Source organism: Dreissena polymorpha, chromosome 2 (assembly GCF_020536995.1).
Source record: "Dreissena polymorpha isolate Duluth1 chromosome 2, UMN_Dpol_1.0, whole genome shotgun sequence".
Classification (NCBI taxonomy): Eukaryota; Metazoa; Mollusca; class Bivalvia; order Myida; family Dreissenidae; genus Dreissena; species Dreissena polymorpha.
This window is the reverse complement of record NC_068356.1, coordinates 74,045,142-74,065,772: the sequence shown is the minus strand read 5'-3', so window position 1 is coordinate 74,065,772 and position 20,631 is coordinate 74,045,142. Positions and strand designations below refer to the sequence as shown.

The 20,631-nt window shown below is 35.9% G+C and overlaps 1 protein-coding gene and 1 long non-coding RNA gene across 4 annotated transcripts in view; one reads left to right on the top strand and one right to left on the bottom strand.

Annotated features, from left to right (window-relative positions):
- The window catches only part of LOC127867617 (PDZ and LIM domain protein Zasp-like), a 39,646-nt gene that overhangs the window by 8,224 nt on the left and 10,791 nt on the right, over positions 1 to 20,631 (top strand). For 2 of the 3 annotated variants that reach the window (XR_008043583.1, XM_052408916.1), the window contains exons 2-5: positions 6,125 to 6,276; positions 17,693 to 17,834; positions 18,376 to 18,650; positions 19,019 to 19,308. Coding sequence is in view for 2 of the 3 variants with exons in the window: in XM_052408916.1 (XP_052264876.1) it covers positions 6,125 to 6,276; positions 17,693 to 17,834; positions 18,376 to 18,650; positions 19,019 to 19,308 (859 nt within the window). In the remaining variant the exon portion in view is untranslated. The remainder of the gene's footprint in view (positions 1 to 6,124; positions 6,277 to 17,692; positions 17,835 to 18,375; positions 18,651 to 19,018; positions 19,309 to 20,631) is intronic. The other variant, XM_052408917.1, reaches the window with a different exon arrangement.
- On the bottom strand, positions 9,819 to 18,506 carry LOC127867632 (uncharacterized). The gene is made up of 3 exons (XR_008043587.1): positions 18,367 to 18,506; positions 17,678 to 17,862; positions 9,819 to 11,266 (listed from the first exon to the last, which is right to left on the bottom strand). It is a non-coding gene; the product is annotated as an uncharacterized LOC127867632 (long non-coding RNA).

Here is a 20,631-nt window from a genome sequence, read left to right as displayed (position 1 = left end):
AGTTATTATTTTCACTCTGCAAATGAAGTTTCAGAGGGGGTATATTGGCATCACTCTTTTCATTGTGTAGGTTTCTACGCTTACAATGTTCTAAGTATGTAAAGCAAAATTTTTACAGAATGTCCTCCCTGATAAGCCTTTGCGGACAAGTCGATCTGGCATAAGGTCAGGGGGCAGTAAATCTACTTTACATCCTTTGACCTAGTTCTGGCTTCCATAACTTAAAATGTCGCTTTTTATTATTTTTGACAGGCGCGACTTTATAGGTCTGTCAATACTATATAAACTGTACGCTGAAGTTTCTTTAGCTACCTTTGACCAGCCACCTTAGACACACACATAATGGCAGAGTAAACTCTGTTTTTGCAAGTGGAATATTACATGTCTGAAAGTGAAAAGGCAAGTGGATGCTGTCATATGACAGACTGCAAAACAGGAGGCAGGATGGATAAATGCAGCTACTGGATGGTAGTGAGGTACACTGCTATCTACCCAAAAGAAGTTGTCATGGTAGTTTCCCCATGAGGCAGTGATCTCCGTCAGAACCAGCATCCGGCAAATTTCACCAGTTGCAAACAATCTAGGCGCCAGCTACTTTTTCCCAAAATATTAATTCGAAACGGTGCAAAAACCGTCTATTTTAGTGCTAAGTAGCTGGCTACTTTGACATTAACCTACTCAGGTTACTCAAATTTGTATGGAGAACACTGCATAAGGTCAGACATTAGTCTAACTAGTACTAAATTCTGACAGATTCAGTCTTGAAGTTTCCTGATCTTATTCACAAAATGTGCATTTTTTTATCAAAACAAATGTTCTTCTCACAGCATGCACAAAAGTCACACACAATAAAGCAAATACTAATATCAAAGGAATTCCACTTATTGCTGACATGCAATATACTTTTTACAAATTATGGGCTTGCACTCAATTTAAGAATTTTCAGCTGGTTCTGATAAATAGCTCAAGTGGTTTTTCCTCATTAGGTGTAGATATTGTTGCATTTGCCACATTTTTCATTGAGTGTAATTTCCGTTTTCTTTCTTGTCCATGCAACAGATTGTGTGAGTCACATTAAAGGGGCATTGTTAATGTGTTTAAAAAATAAATATAACACATATATGTAGCACTAAGTGAAGTTAGTGAAGTTTTACACGTGCATTAAGATTTGCTTTTCTTTAATAATGTCAGTAAAATTAGAATAAGCTTATTCATTTGTATTGATATTTTTACATTTGCAATAAAGCCCATTATTTCCTTTTATTTATTTTGTCAACCAAGTTCTAAAAAATGTCTTAATTTGAATCTGTTTGCAATTTCCTGCATTATTTTAGCTGTTTGTCAAGTTGTCCTAACTTATTTTCTCTTATTTTGGGGAGTATCAGTGTTTAAAAACACACTCTAATTTGGATAAATACTCCCCATAATATTGACACATTCTTTCAATAACTTATTTCCTGTTTTTGATCTATCTACTAAATACATGTAATCTGTCAATGAATTAAACATCAGTCAAAATTGGTATTACTTAAACTTGTTCAAACAAATCCAGGTTTATTTTTTTTGTGTCATTTTTTCAACTTTGCAACAAGTACATGGTCCTGTCTTTCCATTAATCAAACTTCAAACAAGACCTGATGAGAATTTATTTCCCTTAAATTGTTAAATGAACCAGCTATAACCATTTACTGGTTAACCGAAATTATACACATTCCCTCCCTATCGACAGTAGTGTGTTGTTATTGATGGTTTATTTTTCATCATACTGAGAGGAATTCCAAAAATGTTTGATATTAAAGTTAAAAAGTTCAAATTTTACTGAAGTGCCCTATTACTTCTAGGTTATGATCAAGTGATTCCCATCTAAATTGAAAAGTGGCTGTTTATTTAAATTCAGTACCTGAAATTTATCTCAAACTGGTTTTATGGAGTACATGAATATTGATCAAATGAAATTCAATAACCATCGTTTATAGGCATTAAATTTTAATATACTTTGTATTTGATGAGTTATTGCACAATTAATTTTTGTGTTAGCTAATTTGTGATGTTAAATCACTTTTGCATTCTGTATGATTGCACAGAGAACAATATAATACAAAGAATACCTCAATTTGTAATAACTTAAGCGAAATAATCAGAAAAAAAGTATTTCTGACTCAACCATGTAGAAAAGAAATTAGTTTTGTTACCCATTTTAAAAAAAACAACAGTAAAGAATTCAATAAATATACCTGCTAACGCTAGTTTGAGTGGTATGATAACATGTATCTAAACTGACATTACTGACGAGTTATAATTTAACAACAAAATAACTTTCAAGAATTTTGTTAAATTTTAAGGTGATGTCAATCTTTATTTTATAGCAATATTTAATATTGCATGTAGTAACTATGCCCATCCATTAACAAAGCTCTTTGACACATGCCTACCATGACCGTCCATTTACAAAGCTTTTTCATGTGTGCTTACCATGCCCATCCATTTACAAAGCTCTTTCACATGTGCCAATTCATTTACAAATCTCTTTCACATGTGCCTACAGTGCCCATTCATTTACAAAGCTCTTTCACATGTGCCTACCATGCCCATCCATTTACAAAGCTCTTTCACTTATGCCTTCTATGCCCATCCATCTACAAAGCTCTTTTACATGTGCCTTGCATGCCCATCCATTTACCAAGCTCTTTCACATGTGCCTATCATTCCCACCCATTTACAAATCTCTTTCACATGTACCTCCCATGCCCATTCATTTACAAAGCTCTTTCACAAGGGCCTTCTCTGCCCATTCATTTACAAAGCTCTTTCACATGTGCCTTCAATGTCAATCCATTTACAAAGCTCTTTCACATGTGCCTCCCATACCCATCCATTTACAAAGCTCTTTCACATATGCCTACGGTGCCCATTCATTTACAAAGCTCTTTCACATGTGCCTACCATGCCCATCCATTTACAAAGCTCTTTCACATGTGCCTATCATGCCCATCCATTTACAAAGCTATTTTACATGTGCCCACTATGCCCATCCATTTACAAAGCTCTTTCACATGTGCCTACGGTGCCCATCCATTTACAAAGCTCTTTCACATGTGCTTACCATGCCCATCCATTTACAAAGCTCTTTCACATGTTCCTACGGTGCCCATCCATTTACAAAGCTCTTTCACATGTGTCTATCATGCCCATCCATTTACAAAGCTCTTTCACATGTGCCCTCCATGCCCATCCATTTACAAAGCTCTTTCACATGTGCCCACTATGCCCATCCATTTACAAAGCTCTTTCACATGTGCCCACTATGCCCATCCATTTACAAAGCTCTTTCACATATGCCTACTATGTCCATCCATTTACAAAGCTCTTTTCACATGTGCCTCCCATGTCCATCTATTTACAAAGCTCTTTCACACGTGCCTTCTATGCCCATCCATTTACAAAGCTCTTTCACATGTGCCTCCCATGCCCATCCATTTACAAAGCTCTTTCACATATGCATACGGTGCCCATTCATTTACAAAGCTCTTTCACATGTGCCTACCATGCCCATGCATTTACAAAGCTCTTTCACGTGTGCCTATCATGCCCATCCATTTACAAAGCTATTTTACATGTGCCCACTATGCCCATCCATTTACAAAGCTCTTTCACATGTGCCTATGGTGCCCATCCATTTACAAAGCTCTTTCACATGTGCTTACCGTGCCCATCCATTTACAAAGGTCTTTCACATGTTTCTACAGTGCCCATCCATTTACAAAGCTCTTTCACATGTGCCTATCATGCCCATCCATTTACAAAGCTCTTTCACATGTGCCCTCCATGCCCATCCATTTACAAAGCTCTTTCACATGTGCCCACTATGCCCATCCATTTACAAAGCTCTTTCACATGTGCCCACTATGCCCATCCATTTACAAAGCTCTTTCACATATGCCTACTATGTCCATCCATTTACAAAGCTCTTTCACATGTGCCTCCCATGTCCATCCATTTACAAAGCTCTTTCACACGTGCCTTCTATGCCCATCCATTTACAAAGCTCTTTCACATGTGCCCACTATGCCCATCCATTTACAAAACTCTTTCACATATGCCTACTATGCCCATTCATTTACAAAGCTCTTTCACAAGTGCCTTCTATGCCCATCCATTTACAAAGCTTTTTCACATATGCCTACTATGCCCATCCATTTACAAAGCTCTTTCACAAGTGCCTTCTATGCCCATCCATTTACAAAGCTCTTTCACATGTGCATTCTTAGCCCATCCATTTACAAAGCTCTTTCACATATGCCTACCATGTCCATCCATTTACAAAGCTCTTTCACATGTGCCTTTCATGTCCATCCATTTACAAAGCTCTTTCACATGTGCCTTTCATGCCCATCCATTTACAAAGCTCTTTCACATGTGCCTATCATGCCCATCAATTTACAAAGCTCTTTCACACATGCCTACTATGCCCACCCATTTACAAAGCTCTTTAACATGTGCCTATCATGCCCATCAATTTACAAAGCTCTTTAACATGTGCCTATCATGCCCATCAATTTACAAAGCTCTTTCACACGTATTGTGAATAAGGGGCATGTGGTGCACGTTATACAAATAGTTTTTAATACGAGTCTTTTTCAGCAGCTGTTAACAAGCTTTGCAACGTCGTAACGTAACTGATTTATATTGATATTGACTGTCGTTTAAACGTTTACAGTTTTTGTAAACGTTTTTGACCAAAACACGAAACGCGACCGTTTAAACGTGATACCCTTAGTGGTCAGTCTGATCAATCTGTGTTTTTGTCTCTTATTCCTGATGTGGATGAAGTCATAACGCCATAGCATATGCGCGTGACAAAATCAATAGTTCCTAATCTCTGATAAGATGTCAACAATAACAATTAGCTAGCGAGTGTTGTTATTAGGGGGCAATACATTTGGTAACACAGTATTGCTTTCAAGATATTAAATAACACCAATTTTAGGGAAAGAAATGAATGAAAACATATAGCTTACCGCCATTTGTCTTATATTGTAAGAAAAAACTACCGAAATAGTAATGTGTCCATGATAGAAGGAAAATCGTTATTGTCTAGCCACACATGCATGATGTATGCAAGCTAGAATATGCACAGTGTGAATTTTCTATCGCAAAGAATTGTGGTTTAATGTTCTATTTTTGTAACAAGACGCAATGAGATTTTTAAAGACCAGCGTCATATGAAAATGGGTCTTATGCAATATATTGCCAGCGAAGCTCCAGCCCATCCTGTGCATCAGCACAGTTTTGTCGGGATTTCCATATTGAATAGGCTAAGCTGGAGATACCACGATACCTTGCTGTTTGTGTGATGTTTGCATACAAATAAATACTAAAGCTTTCAGACTGTTTCTTTAAATGAAAACAATATTAGTATGCTGTACATTTGGTTCATAACAACATCAATGACATGTGACCACCATTATAAAAAAATATTTTCCAATGAACATTATGTGAACTGTCGGATTTACTGAATGAACAAGATGCATGAGTAAACAACTATATTCTCTTGATAAACTCATATTAGCTTGATCATAGGTATGAATTTAAATCAATTTATAAGATATTAATTTGCATAATTCAATAGAAAAAAATGTGTGTAATTATGCTTAATTATCGGCAATTTGCATTTGTTTATATTGCACTGTGTGCAAACAACTGGGTGGGGTAACAACTTAGCAATACTACCAAACATCTAAAAAAAAGGGAAGCGGACAACGACAACAAGCGAGGCATGGTATTGTAATGCGCATGGGGGGTTAGAGGGTTAGGGTAAGGGTTAGGGGTGCGGTTTGGGTTAGAATTAGCCTTAAACCATACCTCAACCCTAACCCGACCCCTAACCCTTACCTAACCATAACCCAGGGTTATCTCCCCTATACCATGCCTCTCTCATTGTAATTGTCCTCTTCCCTAAAACAAAGGTCACCTGAGAACAACAGTCGCCTGTCTACAATGGTTATTTTGGGCATTTCCCTTGACTGACTGCTGTTCTCAGGTTGGACTGTTAATTAAAAAATCATAACTTTTTATATGTGTTTGATTATTTATTTATTCATATCCATATTTTGTGATTAACCAGGTTCAACCAAAAAGTGTAGCAGAAAGATGTGGGTTGAGAGCAGGGGATGGAATTGTGCGCATCAACAATCGGAACACAGACGGACTGACGCACGAACAGGCTAAGATGGAGATCATACGCTCATGCAATGACATTGACATGCTTATTATGAGGTAAACTTTCTCATCACTATAGCAACAGTTAAAAGAAAATGAATTGGAAACTATAGTATGATTTAATAAGAACAAATTCATATTTACTTGTTTTCAATTGAAAGCTTAACAAATTAATTTCTTTAAAAAATGTTTCTAATGTTTGTTACGGTGCATTCTTAATAACAAATGTTGTGATTCACAGAGTTGGGTTACCAAGAAAAAGACAACAATCTAGGGATGTTTACCCTTAAAACACTCTGGAGTAATTACTCACCATATTAATGTCACTATCAGTTGTATGGCAATATTCTTACTAAAGTAGCTTTTAGTGAAAAAGATTGGTGTTCTTCAGCTTTTAAATTACCAGCATGAGTTGTTAAGGTGCCACCTGATACATTCTCAGCTGATGAACACTGCTAGTATATTAATTGAGGGCTTGAGTGTGTGTTCATACCTTAGGATTGATCAGTTACGTTATGGCAGGTAATTAGTGCAATTACCTATTGATTGTTGGTGTCTGCAGTTCCTGCTCTCTGTGTGATTCCTGTTGGCATCATTTAGTGGAATGTAACCTTTATGTTTACCAGTTTATCAGAAGCACGTGCGCACTATCAATTGAATGTTTGTTCTGTTTTGCTATGTTTAGAAAAAAGTGATTTTATTGCAGTTATCAAGATAAATCCATGATATTTAAAAACTTAAAAATAATATGACACAGAGTGTTTTCAATACTAGACACCCCTAGAGGCAGCTGATTTGGCCCCTTAGAAGTTGTTTTTGATAATCGATTGCTTTTGAAAATTAGTGGTTTTTTAGTCAATGATCATTATACTTAACAAATCTGTTCTCTAAGGCAACATGCCCTATTCAAAAGTGTGTATGATAAATAGGCTAGAATGTATTTGACCATATTTGAAAACTTAAAAGACAAGAAGTCAATAGAAATCAACAAAAAATGTATTCTCACCATTAGGCAGATGAGGTAAAACACAACAATATAGGAATCGGATAGCAATTCAATTTGTATTGTGCCATATTTTACCCAGCATTGTAGAAATATACAAGATACATTGTATGTACATTTCCAGAGAGGAAATTAATTTCTGCGTTGAATAAGACCGAGTTCATTGCTGCACAATTGATGAAGTTACGGCTGTTCAAAGCGATGCACCCTGAGTTGGATACCTTTTTATATATATATATATTTGATAGTGAATTTTTTTTTCCAGAAAAGTTGATTTTTTTATATTTAATTTGATTATTTATCATTAAAAATGACGTGTTCACTAATTAATATCATAGCCACACGCTAACCACCTGTGCTTTTGCTGGTATTTTTAGCATTTTAAATTGTGAATATAATGCACCAAACACAAAATACAGTAAAAACATATGTTCAAACTTATAATTTAGTCACAAATATAGATTGTTTTGTTCAAAATCTGTCCAAAAACATATCGACAATTATGTTATACATATAATCATTTGATTTCTACATTTTGCATGTTCTTTCTGCTGTGATAACAAACATAAAAGTAAACATTCAGGATTCGTTTCAAGGCACATGAGCAGTCATGAAGCAACCACAAGATTTGTTTTCCAGGAACATTCCAGGACAGTTATTAATAATCAGTGAAGTTTTTCCTTTGAACAGAACATCAAACCTTAGGAACAACTTTTGTCTGGAAATGCTTGGCGTAGCTTTTGCGTCTTCCGAAGCTGGAGTTTCACTGAAATCATGAAATGCATGAATAGATTCTTGATGCTGATGTGATGTCTGTCTGATGAAGTATAACACAAAGACACTCGACATAATCAAGGAGAAATTAGTGTACACAATTATTCGCCTGCAGCCAATTGTATAAATCTGGATAACTCTTATCCAGCAGATATCTTTTGGTAATCATCAATTTTAGGATATCTTTTTTGGTTAGTGATTTTATAAACAAACATTTAAAGTGCGTAAAGTGTCATCCCAGATTAGCGTGTGCAGTCCACACAGGCTAATCAAGGACTACAATTTCCAATTTTATTGTAGTTTTCGTTTCAAGGAAGACTGTATTTAACAAAAATCCAGTTTAGGTGGAAATTGTCGTCCCTGATTACAGCCTGTGCAGACAGCACAGGCGGTTAATCTGGGACAACATTTTAGGCACTTGCATTAAACCCCATTTTCACAGAGCGCAGCGCATATGCATGTATGTTCCAAAGCTTCTGTTTTCAACTCATCCTAACTACTGTGTGGATGATTGCTCAAACTTTCATAGCTTAATGATCTTATCAGGCACATATGGATGTGTATATCGGACCAATATAGGGATGAGTTATATATCGGCTGAGATCGGACCTGCAACAAGGCAACATGTTGGACCAACAACCACACTGACATACGACCATCATTTCATTGCAATTATTCTGATATTCAAAAGGCTTGGCTCCACATCACACGGTATATAATGATTTGTACATCGGCCTGATCTTGGGGTTTTACATGGCCGGAGAGGGCCCGGCAACATTGCTCAATTTCAAACAAACATTGACATAATGACACTGTTTTTTCTAGTCATGCCCCTGGCTAAAAAATTAGCTCCAGACTGAGGGAAACTAATTTTTCTTCAATGTATAAACATGAATCCTTAAAAAAAAAAATATCAGTATAGTCTCAAACTGCCAGGCCCTGAGGTTTTGTAATTGGCTTGGGACATCGTATAGTGGTTTCTAACCAAAGTTGTTAGAATAAAAAAACTACGTACAAACCGCAATTATCACAAAAATCACAAAATCAGCACATGACAGTTTATTTAAGTTGGATGCACCAGATGTATTTCAACTCATTTGGATGTGCAAGGTTTGTGAAAGTTTCTTTTGATGTCTTGCTGAATTTGATTGCATTTTGTTTGGCATATGTTGTGCTTTTTTTAATCACAATTTTGTGCAAAACAATTTTCACAGTAAAAGTTTACTTTGTGTCTTTGATTATATTTGCAGATATCCCAGAAAATGAACTGGTGCCAACAGACATAAACACATTTAATGTAGCTTGTAGTCAATAAAATTCTGTAGATTGAACCAAAGTTTTAGTTGTTATTGCTTTGTCTGAAGTAAGTTATACATGTATTACAAAATAAACCTTTACTATGGCCCACTCATAGTGTAATTATGTCCCAGTGATAGTGTAGTAATGTCCTTGTTATAGTGTAGTGATGGCATATTCATAGTGCAGTTATTATCATTTTAATAGTGTAGTTATGGTCGATTCATATTGTAGTTATTTCCCAGTCATAGTATAGTTATGGTTGATTCATATTGTAGTTATTATCCATTCAAAGTGTAGTTATGGTTGATTCATAGTGCAGCTATTATCCATTCATAGTGTAGTTATGGTCGATTCAAAGTGTAGTTATTACCAGTCATAGTGTAGTTATGGCATATTCATAGTGCAGTTATTATCATTTCATAGTGTAGTTATGGTCGATTCATATTGTAGTTATTACCCAGTCATAGTGTAGTTATGGTTGATTCATATTGTAGTTATTACCCAGTCATAGTGTAGTTATGATATCAATTCATAGTGTAGTTATTATCCATTCATAGTGTAGTTATGGTTGATTCATAGTGCAGTTATTATCCATTCATAGTGTAGTTATGGTCGATTCATAGTGTAGTTATTACCAAGTAATAGTGTAGTTATGGTCGATTCATAGTGTAGTTATTATCCATTCATAGTGTAGTTATGGTCAATTCATATTGTAGTTATTACCCAGTCATAGTGTAGTTATGGTCAATTCATATTGTAGTTATTATCCATTCATAGTGTAGTTATGGTTAATTCATAGTGCAGTTATTATCCATTCATAATGTAGTTATGGTCAATTCATAGTGTAGTTATTACCTATTCATAGTGTAGTTATGGTCCAGTCATTATAGTAGACTAGTTATGACCCATTCATATGAATCAGATAATTATGTACAAGTCTTAGTGTAGTTATGTACAAGCCATAGTGTTATTATGTGCAAGTCATAGTGAAATTATGTACAAGTCATAGTGTAATTATGTACAAGTCATAGTGTCTCATTTATAGTGTAGTTATTTAAAGCCCCAGTCCATGAAATAGTGGATATCTTACCGACCCAAATACACTATTCTGCCATACAATTATTTCACAAAATAATAGTTTGGTCATAATTGATCACAGGGTTTGTAAACACACAATTGCCTATGATGCCTTTTAACCCATTTATGCCTAGCGTCTAGAAAAAAGGCCTTGGCAAACAGCGTAGACCCAAATGAGACGCTGCATGATTCAGCATCTCATCAGGGTCTGCGCTGTTGGTTTAAAGGAATTTCTGTAAAAAATATTCTAAATATAGAAATAAATGTACTAGACATCCCTAATTTTGGGAATAAATTGATCCAATTTAGAAGGATGGGAAAGTCCACTAGGCATAAACGGGTTAAAGTATCCAGTAGGTAAACCATGTTGGTAGCAAGCTAACGGTTAAATATATTCCATGTGGACAATCGGCTTTCCAACATAAACAAGGGTTTTTACACTTCACACTTTAAACACTGATATTTGTGTAATAACACCAAATGACAAACCTTTACATATTTAAAAAAGAGGTATCTCTGAGTTAAAAGCAATGCTTTCAAGTAACTATATTAACATTGTTAATTTTAAAGAGTGTAACATTAATGTATTAAAGATTTGTACATCGAAAAACTGAATCGAATGTGTAACATTTTTAGGTTGTGTTTGACATGGAGCCTATGTTATCATTTAAACTTTTATCTACATCATTTGCAATATAGCGGTTGAGATGTAGCATGGAACTATCAAGACTGTTCTGGATATGTCCCTGGGCTGCACAATCACTCTCTGTCTTCCTCCAAGTGAAGGGGGGCTATCCTCAATCTTCCGCCCACATTGTTTGTGTGCCTGCATACAACTGGTGCCAAGAACTGTGTGATAATGTCGACTCAGGAATTCCTGCTTCCTCCCACTACCTGTGGATAGATTGTAGACCTTGTTTGTACTATACAGGTTTCATTCAATAAGCAGCATAGCCTTTCACCTTGTCAATAAGGTGAACAACCAAAGATTGGGGTGATATAACAATTAAATTATTGTGCACAAGTGAAATTATTGATTTGAAAAGATCAGGATATCTGATTCTGCAGTAATTCTGCAGTAATTAAAGAAGTGGCAAAGACATTTGTACCAGTACATAGCAAGCTGTCTACAAGTATAAATTTTAAGTACACATGTATACCATAAGTCATACATTTAGCCAACTACAAGTCATTGAAATAGTGTGATAATTATATGGTAGCTATTGCAAACAGTGATCCGTATCATGATATACTAGTTGTAAATTCAAGTCTTCCTCAACTCAAGCAATGGTGTTTGGAAGCATCTTGAAGCACTTATTGCCAGGAAAATGTGACTTGACAAGATTCCAAAGTAAATGTATAGGTAACAGATTACCAGTTTACCTGAATCTGTGTTACCCAAGGCCCTGGAACACAATACTGATAGGAATTTGTAGGAATTGTCTTTGAATGTAACCTGTGTATATCTTCTGAGTCTGAACATGCATATGCGCCGTGCTCTGTGAAAAGGGGGTGTAATGCATGTGTGAAAATCATCGTCCCTGATAAGCCTGTGCAGTCCGCCTAAACTTTACGCCTAAACTGGGTTTTTGCTAAGAAGAGACTTTCTGTAAACAAAAAAACCCATAACAGCGGAAAGCGTCATCCCTGATTAGCCTGTGGGGACTGCACAGGCTAATCTGGTACGACACTTAACCCCATTTTTCACAGAGCACGGCCTAATTTATATATGCTGTGGCATTCATAATCTACAGTTTTATAAATAGGTGTTTTAATATTGGATTTGAAAGTTGCTGCCTTATTCATTTGAAAATTTACAGTTATTCAGCTAATGTTACACAATTAAGTGTCAGCATTTTATTGTTTATTTGCTTGAACTGAGATCATGGATTGGATTGAATGATAACATACATTAAGTTTTAGTTTAAGAATAGTTAAAAATATGAAAAATGAATATGTTTATAATGTGTTTGTCATCATGGTGAATTCAGAAAACCTTCTAAAAATTCCAGTTATGGCTAAATCCTTGTTGTGCTATTTTTTATATAAAACCTCAAAATTTCAGTGATGGCTTCCTTGTTGTTATATTTTACTTTATAAAAATCTCAAAATTCCAGTGATGGCTTCCTTGTTGTGCTATTTTACTATATAAAAATCTCAAATTCCAGTGATGGCTTCCTTGTTGTGCTATTTCACTATATAAAAATCTCAAAATTCCAGTGATGGCTTCCTTGTTGTGCTATTTTACTATATAAAAATCTCAAAATTCCAGTGATGGCTTCCTTGTTGTGCTATTTCACTATATAAAAATCTCAAAATTCCAGTGATGGCTTCCTTGTTGTGCTATTTTACTATATAAAAATCTCAAAATTCCAGTGATGGCTTCCTTGTTGTGCTATTTTACTATATACAATTCTCAAAATTCCAGTGAAGGCTTCCTTGTTGTGCTATTTTACTATATAAAAATCTCAAAATTCCAGTGATGGCTTCCTTGTTGTGCTATTTTACTATATAAAAATCTCAAAATTCCAGTGATGGCTTCCTTGTTGTGCTATTTTACTATATAAAAGTCTCAAAATTCCAGTTATGGCTTCCTTGGTGTGCTATTTTACTTTATAAAATCTCAAAATTCCAGTGATGGCTTGATTGTTGTGCTATTTTACTATTTAAAAAATCAAAATTCCAGTGATGGCTTCCTTGTTGTGCTATTTTTCTATATATGATTAACTTGTATACTCTGGAAAATAGAGAAAGCCTGACGGTATTGGGAGCAAAACTTCGAAAGTTGGCAACACACTCTTTATCTCATTAATGACACCTATACAACAATGAAGGCATTGTTATGTCACAAAAATGTAAGAAAACACATTACAATCCGCATGAAAACACAAGCATAATTATAGCACACATTTGCCAAGGATTCTTGCCTCATGTTTCGATGAACTCTTACAGCACCTATTTATTTTCATGCCAGATAGGACAATTGTCAGCATTGTTTATTTCAAAAGATTGCTACTACTGGTATTACTCATAACAGCTGGATATTATCACCAAAGCAATTAATGGTCCAGTACAATTATCCCACTTGTAATCAGTAATCTCCCCTTTTAGTTGACAGTAACATTACTGCCATTGTAAGAAAAATCCTTTCAGGTCTTTATTGAATATGTGGAGCTTTTTCTTAGTAAATAGAATTAGAAATGAATTATTTTAACCATTAATAATAACAATAATATTTAAATAGATCATAATCACGACCTAAATTTGAATAGAACAAAGCATGGAATAAAATCAAATCTCGTTAAAAGGAGCGTGCTAAATGTAATGTTTCCTGTTGATAGTATACAATAATTGTACATGTAGTTTTAAGTATTCTTACAGGAGTACAAGTTTTTCTTAATATGGTATACCAGGGGTATCTGAGGTAAATATTGAGAATGACAACCAAGATCCTGTATTATGAAGTTTCAAGGCTACTTTAAGCACTTCAGTCAGGATATTTAATATAAAAAACAATATTTCTCAAAAGTAACAGTACCAAATAGCTTTATTCATATGTTATCGGTGATGGATTTCTTGGCAGCCAAAACCGCTCTTTAGTTGTCAAATCTGTCAAATCGGCTGCCAGCTGCCTTTTATCTAAATCACTGATACTCATCAAAAAGTCAATATATTGTCCCTACCAACTCATGTTGATGTGACATTAAACTGCTACACAAAAACTCTGCCAATTATCAACTACATTTATATGGTTACACATCAGTAAAGTATAAGCACTTATCGATGGTCCCAATTTAAAATGACGAACCTACATTTTTGGCATTTCGCGATTTTGATATTGTGTAAAGCGGGAAATCAATGCACATATACCCCCAAAACAACAAAATAGTTAACCAATCGCAACAGCTCCATATAGTCACGTGATGTAATGACGAACCGCAATTGCTTGAAGTCAAAATGATGAAGCTGAAAAAAATTGTTACGTCGGCATTTTGCGAGCTTATTAATATATTAAAGTATCAATATAGCCATGCATTTTAAGGCAAATTGACGAAACGTAAACGTTTGCTTATAAAATAATTAAATGATGTACATTTTATAGCATTGATGAACGCAAAAAGATATCAAAATAATATAAAATGTTGAGGTATTAACTTAGTAACTTGTGGCCGCAACTAATAGCTTGTTCCTACAACTTATTAAGTTGAGGTTTCAACTTAGTTAGTTGTTCCTTCAACTTTATAACTTCTGGCCGCAAGTTACTAAGTTAAGACCACAATTGTCTGAGCACTTGCCTTGTTTGCGACTGGGTTCAGGGTTCCATCCCCGGTCTGAGCACTAGCAACGTACGCGTCGGATCCCGGTTTCGAGTCCCATGGTTTTTGGATTTGAACCCGGGACGCTTCTTGTAAAGGGCGATTCCTCTGACCGGGGCTCGATCCCGGGAACCATCGCTTACGAGGCGAGTGCAAGATGCCTAAGTTTTCGACGGTCTGAAAATCTAATACGGAGTTTTCGACGGCCTCGGGGTTCGAATCATAGTTCGAGGACTAGCCCTGAAAGATTTGGGTCTCTAGATCAATCCTCGGTTTAAGGATTTACCCTATAAGCGACGGCTCGAATTCCGATATGAGAATTTGCACCAACAGTGACCGGTCCCGGGTTCGAGCCCCAGTCTGAGTACTAGCCCTGAAAGCTATGGATCCCGGGTTCAAGCCTGTGTCTTAGCTCTTGCCCAGTAAGGGAAGGACCCCGGTTGCAAACCTCAGTCTGAGCGTTCGCACCGAAAGCTAAGGGTTCACACAGGGACTCGAACCAAACAGCCGTCGCGAACATACCATACTGAGCACCCGCCTACTAAGCAACCGGTTGCCGAAATGAGCACAAGCTTCGTAAGCAACATTTCCCGCTTTCGAGTCCCGAAATGAGAGCTAGCCTCGCAATCTATGGGTGTTCGGGTTCAAGCGCCGGTCTGAGCACTAGCCCTGTAAGCTATAAATCCCGCATTTTTCGGTTGCGGCGCTAAGACTAGGACTTTGATCAGGGTCCGTTCGCTTAAATGGTAAGTACTTAAACCGGGATTTGAGCCCGGGGCCCTATAGCATATAGGGTGAGTGCTCAAGCAGGGCATCCAAACCGGGATCCGTTACGTAGGGTGCGAATGCTCAGACTGGGATCCAAGTCGCTTACTGGGAAAGTCCTTAGACTGGGGCTAAAACCCAAAAACCCATCGTTTAAAAAGGGAGGTATCAGACCTGGATTCCCAACCGGAATCTGTCGCTTATGTGCCTAGTGTTCACACCAGGGTTCGAACCCTGAACCAAGTCGCTAACTTGGCGATCGCTCAGATAGGGGCTCAAATCTGAAATCCATGGCTTACATGGCAAGTACTCAGATAGGGCTCGAACGGGGGATCCATAGCTAACGGGGATAGTGCTCGAACCCGAGCACCTAGTAAAATAAGGGGTACTAATTGTGATAAAACGGTAAAGATGAAATTGGTTAAACTTAAATTAGTGGTTTCAACATAGTTAGTTGGTCCCACAAGTTATTTAGTTGAGGCAACAACTAATAAGTTGTGGGAACAAGTTATGAAGTTGTCGCCACAAGTTTCTGAGCTGAGGCCTCAACTTAATAAATAAGTTGTTCCCACAAGTTATTTAGTTGAAGGAATAACTTAGTAAGTTAAATGAACAAATTACTAGGTTGAGGTCACAACTTAATAAGTTTTGGGAGCAAGTTATGAAGTTGTGGCCACAAGTAACTAAGCTGAGGTCTCAACTTAAACAGTTGTGGGGACAACGTACTTAGTTGTTTCCACAAGTTATTTTAAAAATTGTTTCCACAAGTTATTAAGTTGAAGCCACAACTTATGATGTTGTTCCCTCAACTTTATAAGGTGTTCCCACAAGTTACTTAGTTGAGGCCACACTATAAATAAAGAATTGCGGTTGTCACCTCTGTTCCACCGTGTAAAACAGAAAAACACGCATTGCTTTGCTATATCTAACGGAAAACAATGGACAAATTTATTCTATTGAAACAAAATCTATTACAATAAGCTGTCCAATTTGCCGAAACATCACATAAATGCAAGTCTAAATGACGAAGATACATTTTACAGCAGATTTATTAACTTAACGTCAAATTAGTTCCATACGAACATGGTCCATCATGCGACACTTTTAAAAATGTTTAAAATAATCTTTATTTGACTTTGTGCAAGAAATGTTTAACAAAAATACGTCTCCTGAAAACTTGTGTTTTTGTAGGTTCGACATTTTAAATTGGGACCATCGTTATACTTGCCTTGTTCAAATGTTTATATGTCAACTGAATACATTAAATTATTCAAATCCCAATAACATCAAATGCATTCCCAGCTGATTTGAAATAAATTCAGACATCTTAAATCAGTCTCAATTAATTTTCGATAAGTGAGCCAAACACTCTCATTTCAAATGAAAGGAAATTTATTTAAGCTTGAAAGAAACTATTGGCAAAGTATCAACAGCATCTTTGTGCCACTTGCTGTGACTAAATGCCTTATTTTATTGACATTCCATCAGCAAGATTGTGCCATGGTAACGCATATTAAGAGAGAATGCTGGAGAATCAAGTTAATAATTTTCATTCTAACTGACTTGCGATCTTTCAGCCACTCATCCTTTTAGATATTACCAATTCAACATTTCATTTCATTAATTCATTGTTTAGAGCTTCAGTGCACATTTGAAGTTTCAAGTGATAACTGTACATCAAAGAATCTAGACTAAATTTTACAATCCAGACCAAACCACTTCCGTATTGAAAAAGAAGGAAAATCGGAACAATAATTGTATGTCTGATTAACAATCACTGATTTGATAATGTTTAATAAAAAGTTTATATTCTATTCTTTCAAAAGTATGTACCTGGTACATATTAATACATAATAATATTATATATGTTCAGAAACCAAATATTTCCAGTGCTAAAAGTAACTGATATGTTACATATATGGTGCATTTATAGAGCCCATCTGGGTGGCCTTGTATGATTTTTCTACCGAGAACCATGTGGAACTCTTCTGCACAAACACCAAAATAAGCTTGGCTTTATAGGCCAAATACTGGTCCAATACAGGCGGGCTAAGAAACAGTCTATAATCGCACTATTTTGCATGTTTGGGCAGCCATGCACCTGATGCTTGCTTTTGTAGCTAAGATGTCACTTATTTTATCTTCAGACTTTGTGCAACATAAAAAGTAAATAATTTACATAAACCTGTTCATTGAAGTTTTGTTTTGTTTTAGATACCCATACTTAGTTGTTTTTCAGGGGGGCAGTTCAGATCTGGCGTCCGAAGGTGACACCGATGTCTGAGTTGAAGCCGACAGAGAAACCTCAACCGATCCACACGGCCACTGGAGACCAGGTGTTCACCACACAGAAAACATCCCTGGCCAGGGATCACCAAGATGTGAGTGGAGCCGTTGTTTGTTTCAGGTCTTTGACATCGTTAAAAAAAAATTACCATAACTTTACTAAATCATTTATGATCTTTGACTAATACACTGGCACTGTTTTGAAGGCCATGATAACTTAATTTATAAAAATCGCAGTTACTTTTGCATCCTTTACACAACGCATGAAGGAGGTATTAATGTTACAAAGATGAAGGCAATAATTTGGCTAACAATTAACTTTTTTATGGCAAGTTTGATGACACTTTTATGAATGTACTCAAATATATTTAAGACTTATTTATTACTGGTATCTACTTTTTGTGTAATTCTAGTTTGATTTTTAACTTATTTTCTCTTACAAAATATCTGCTACTTTCCCCAAATCCCAATCCCCCACCCCCATAAGTTATGTTATTATTCCATGAAAAGAAAGAAAACGTAATTTTTTAACCTTCCCAATTTTAAAAGATTATGCAGATGGGAATTGTATAGAAATGCCTTGAACAAAATCACTTAACAATTATTAATTAATATCGAAAACTTTACCTTTTTAAGGAGTCAAACAATATTGGCAGTTCCTATAACCGTTCTGCAAAACCGTTTGGGGGCCAAGCACCCCGAGTGCAGACGAACCTCCCAACCTATCCTACGTACCCTGGCACCCAAAATAACTATGGCGGTAACTACGGTCCAACTCCTGAGTCACCAAAGAAGGCAGTGCCCAATGTAGTGCATGCCCAGTTTAACACTCCCATAGGGCTGTACTCCGCGGATAACATCGCGCACACGTATGCTCAGCAGACGTCTGGAATTCAGAAGGAAATGCAGAAGTATGCTTGCTTGAAACTCATATATAGTTCTGATTTGTAGCTTATAAGGAACGCTCCTATTTGTAGCTCACTTGAGCACAAAGCGAGCTGAAAATCTGAGCTTTTACACTTCCAGATACACAAGTCTAGGCTCGAATAAATCAATCCATTCTGAGACTTTTGACATAAAAATAAATAAAGTGTTAACCATAATTTTGGAACTGTAATGTAAATCTATTGAAAAATTGCTCCGAAATCCGCATCCACAATCTCGAATTATATTGTATTGCAAAAGAAACATTGTCCTTCATATATGATAATGCAAACACATTTGAATGGGCTGTAATAATAACCAGGCACATCTCTGTAACAACCCTGTTGGATTGCAGCCTAGACGTGGAGGACGCCCCAGTGGGACAGAAGTTTACGGGCACTTATCAGCGTCTGGACTCATCTGACTCACAAAACTTTGGAACTACGTATGGCTCCCCTAAAGGTGATGATGTCAACAGTTCTTGTGGTCCCCAGTCTGGATCACCCACAAGCTTTCAGAGTTACCAGGCTTGGTCTCCCAAAGGCTTGCAGAATGTCCAGTCCATTGAAAGCTTGCAGGATGTTCGGAATGGTGTGAACGGGGATGAGCATGACCCAACAGATACTAACTCTGTTTTTAACAGTAGTAGGTGTTTTTTGTTTGGGTCTTATTTTGTTGTTTTTGTTAATTTATTTGTTGATTTTTAGCACCAACAAAGCAGGAGGAATTGATTGTTCCTAAGCATAACTCTCGCCCTTATTTAGTGAGGACAAAGATTTCATATGAAATATATAAGCATTATTAATGCCCAGCTCAGGTTTGTAAGTATCATTTCACCAATAAAATTGGGAGGTGCAATTTGTATTAATTTAATTAGGCATATGTGAAATATCTAACATTGAATTATACCTGTATCTGCCAATATTTGATATATAAATATAACGTTAAATGCAACAATAATATTTCAACAATATAAACACATTTGTTAATTGAGATTTATTGGTCCTGAGAATTGTGATAAATTGTGAAGCCAATCACATTCATGGTAATTATTGATGCATTCGGTTTATTATGACTTGACAAATTATATTTTTGTTCACGTATAAGATGCAGAATACCATATGCAGGTAAGTTTCATCTGGAAAATAATTTTGTGGAAGTCAAAGCAAAATAACAAGAAGCAAGAATGATATATAAATTTTTATCTTGAAATTACAATGAATGACTGTCATAAATTACAAAAAAAATTAATTAATAGTACAATTTTGTTTTCATGTTAAGTTTTACTTTGTTTTCAGGATTAGTTTTTAATGTAGGACCCATGCAGGTTTAAGGTTAAGTTTTGTTTTTGCATTTTCACAGTTCATATTTTACAAAGTTTTAGTAAATTAGATTACATTTATGTGATAGATATTTTCAAAATATTTTTTGTTTTTGTGGAATTTGTTTTTGTTGTATTACTTTGAAAGGTTTGAAATAATGGCACACACTTTTTGACTAATGCATGAGTGTTTGGATTGAATGCTTTGAACTTTTTAAATATCAATAGTGTTAACTTGATTAACAGTCCTGATTATTTGATACCAATAAGTAGAGGAACAGTCAAGGCTGAAAGGTTATGTTGAATTTTTTTTTTTTTTATATCAACTAACAACAAGATACTACAATAAACAAAACACAGTGGAACTTCTTAACCATGATACATGTATATAATGTGCCTTTCTCATTAGAATAAATAATTATCTGTGAAATTTAACATAGTTCATAAATCAAGGCCAATTATTATATCCCCACTAAAAGAAGTTTAGGGGGATATATAGGAGTGAGCTTGTCTGTCGGTCGGTCTGTCTGTCAGTTGGTCGGTCCGTGTCCGCTCTCTAATTCAAGTAGTTTTCATCCAATCTTCAGCAAACTTGGTCAGAAAATGTATCTACATGATGTCTAGACCAAGTTCGAACATGGGCCTTG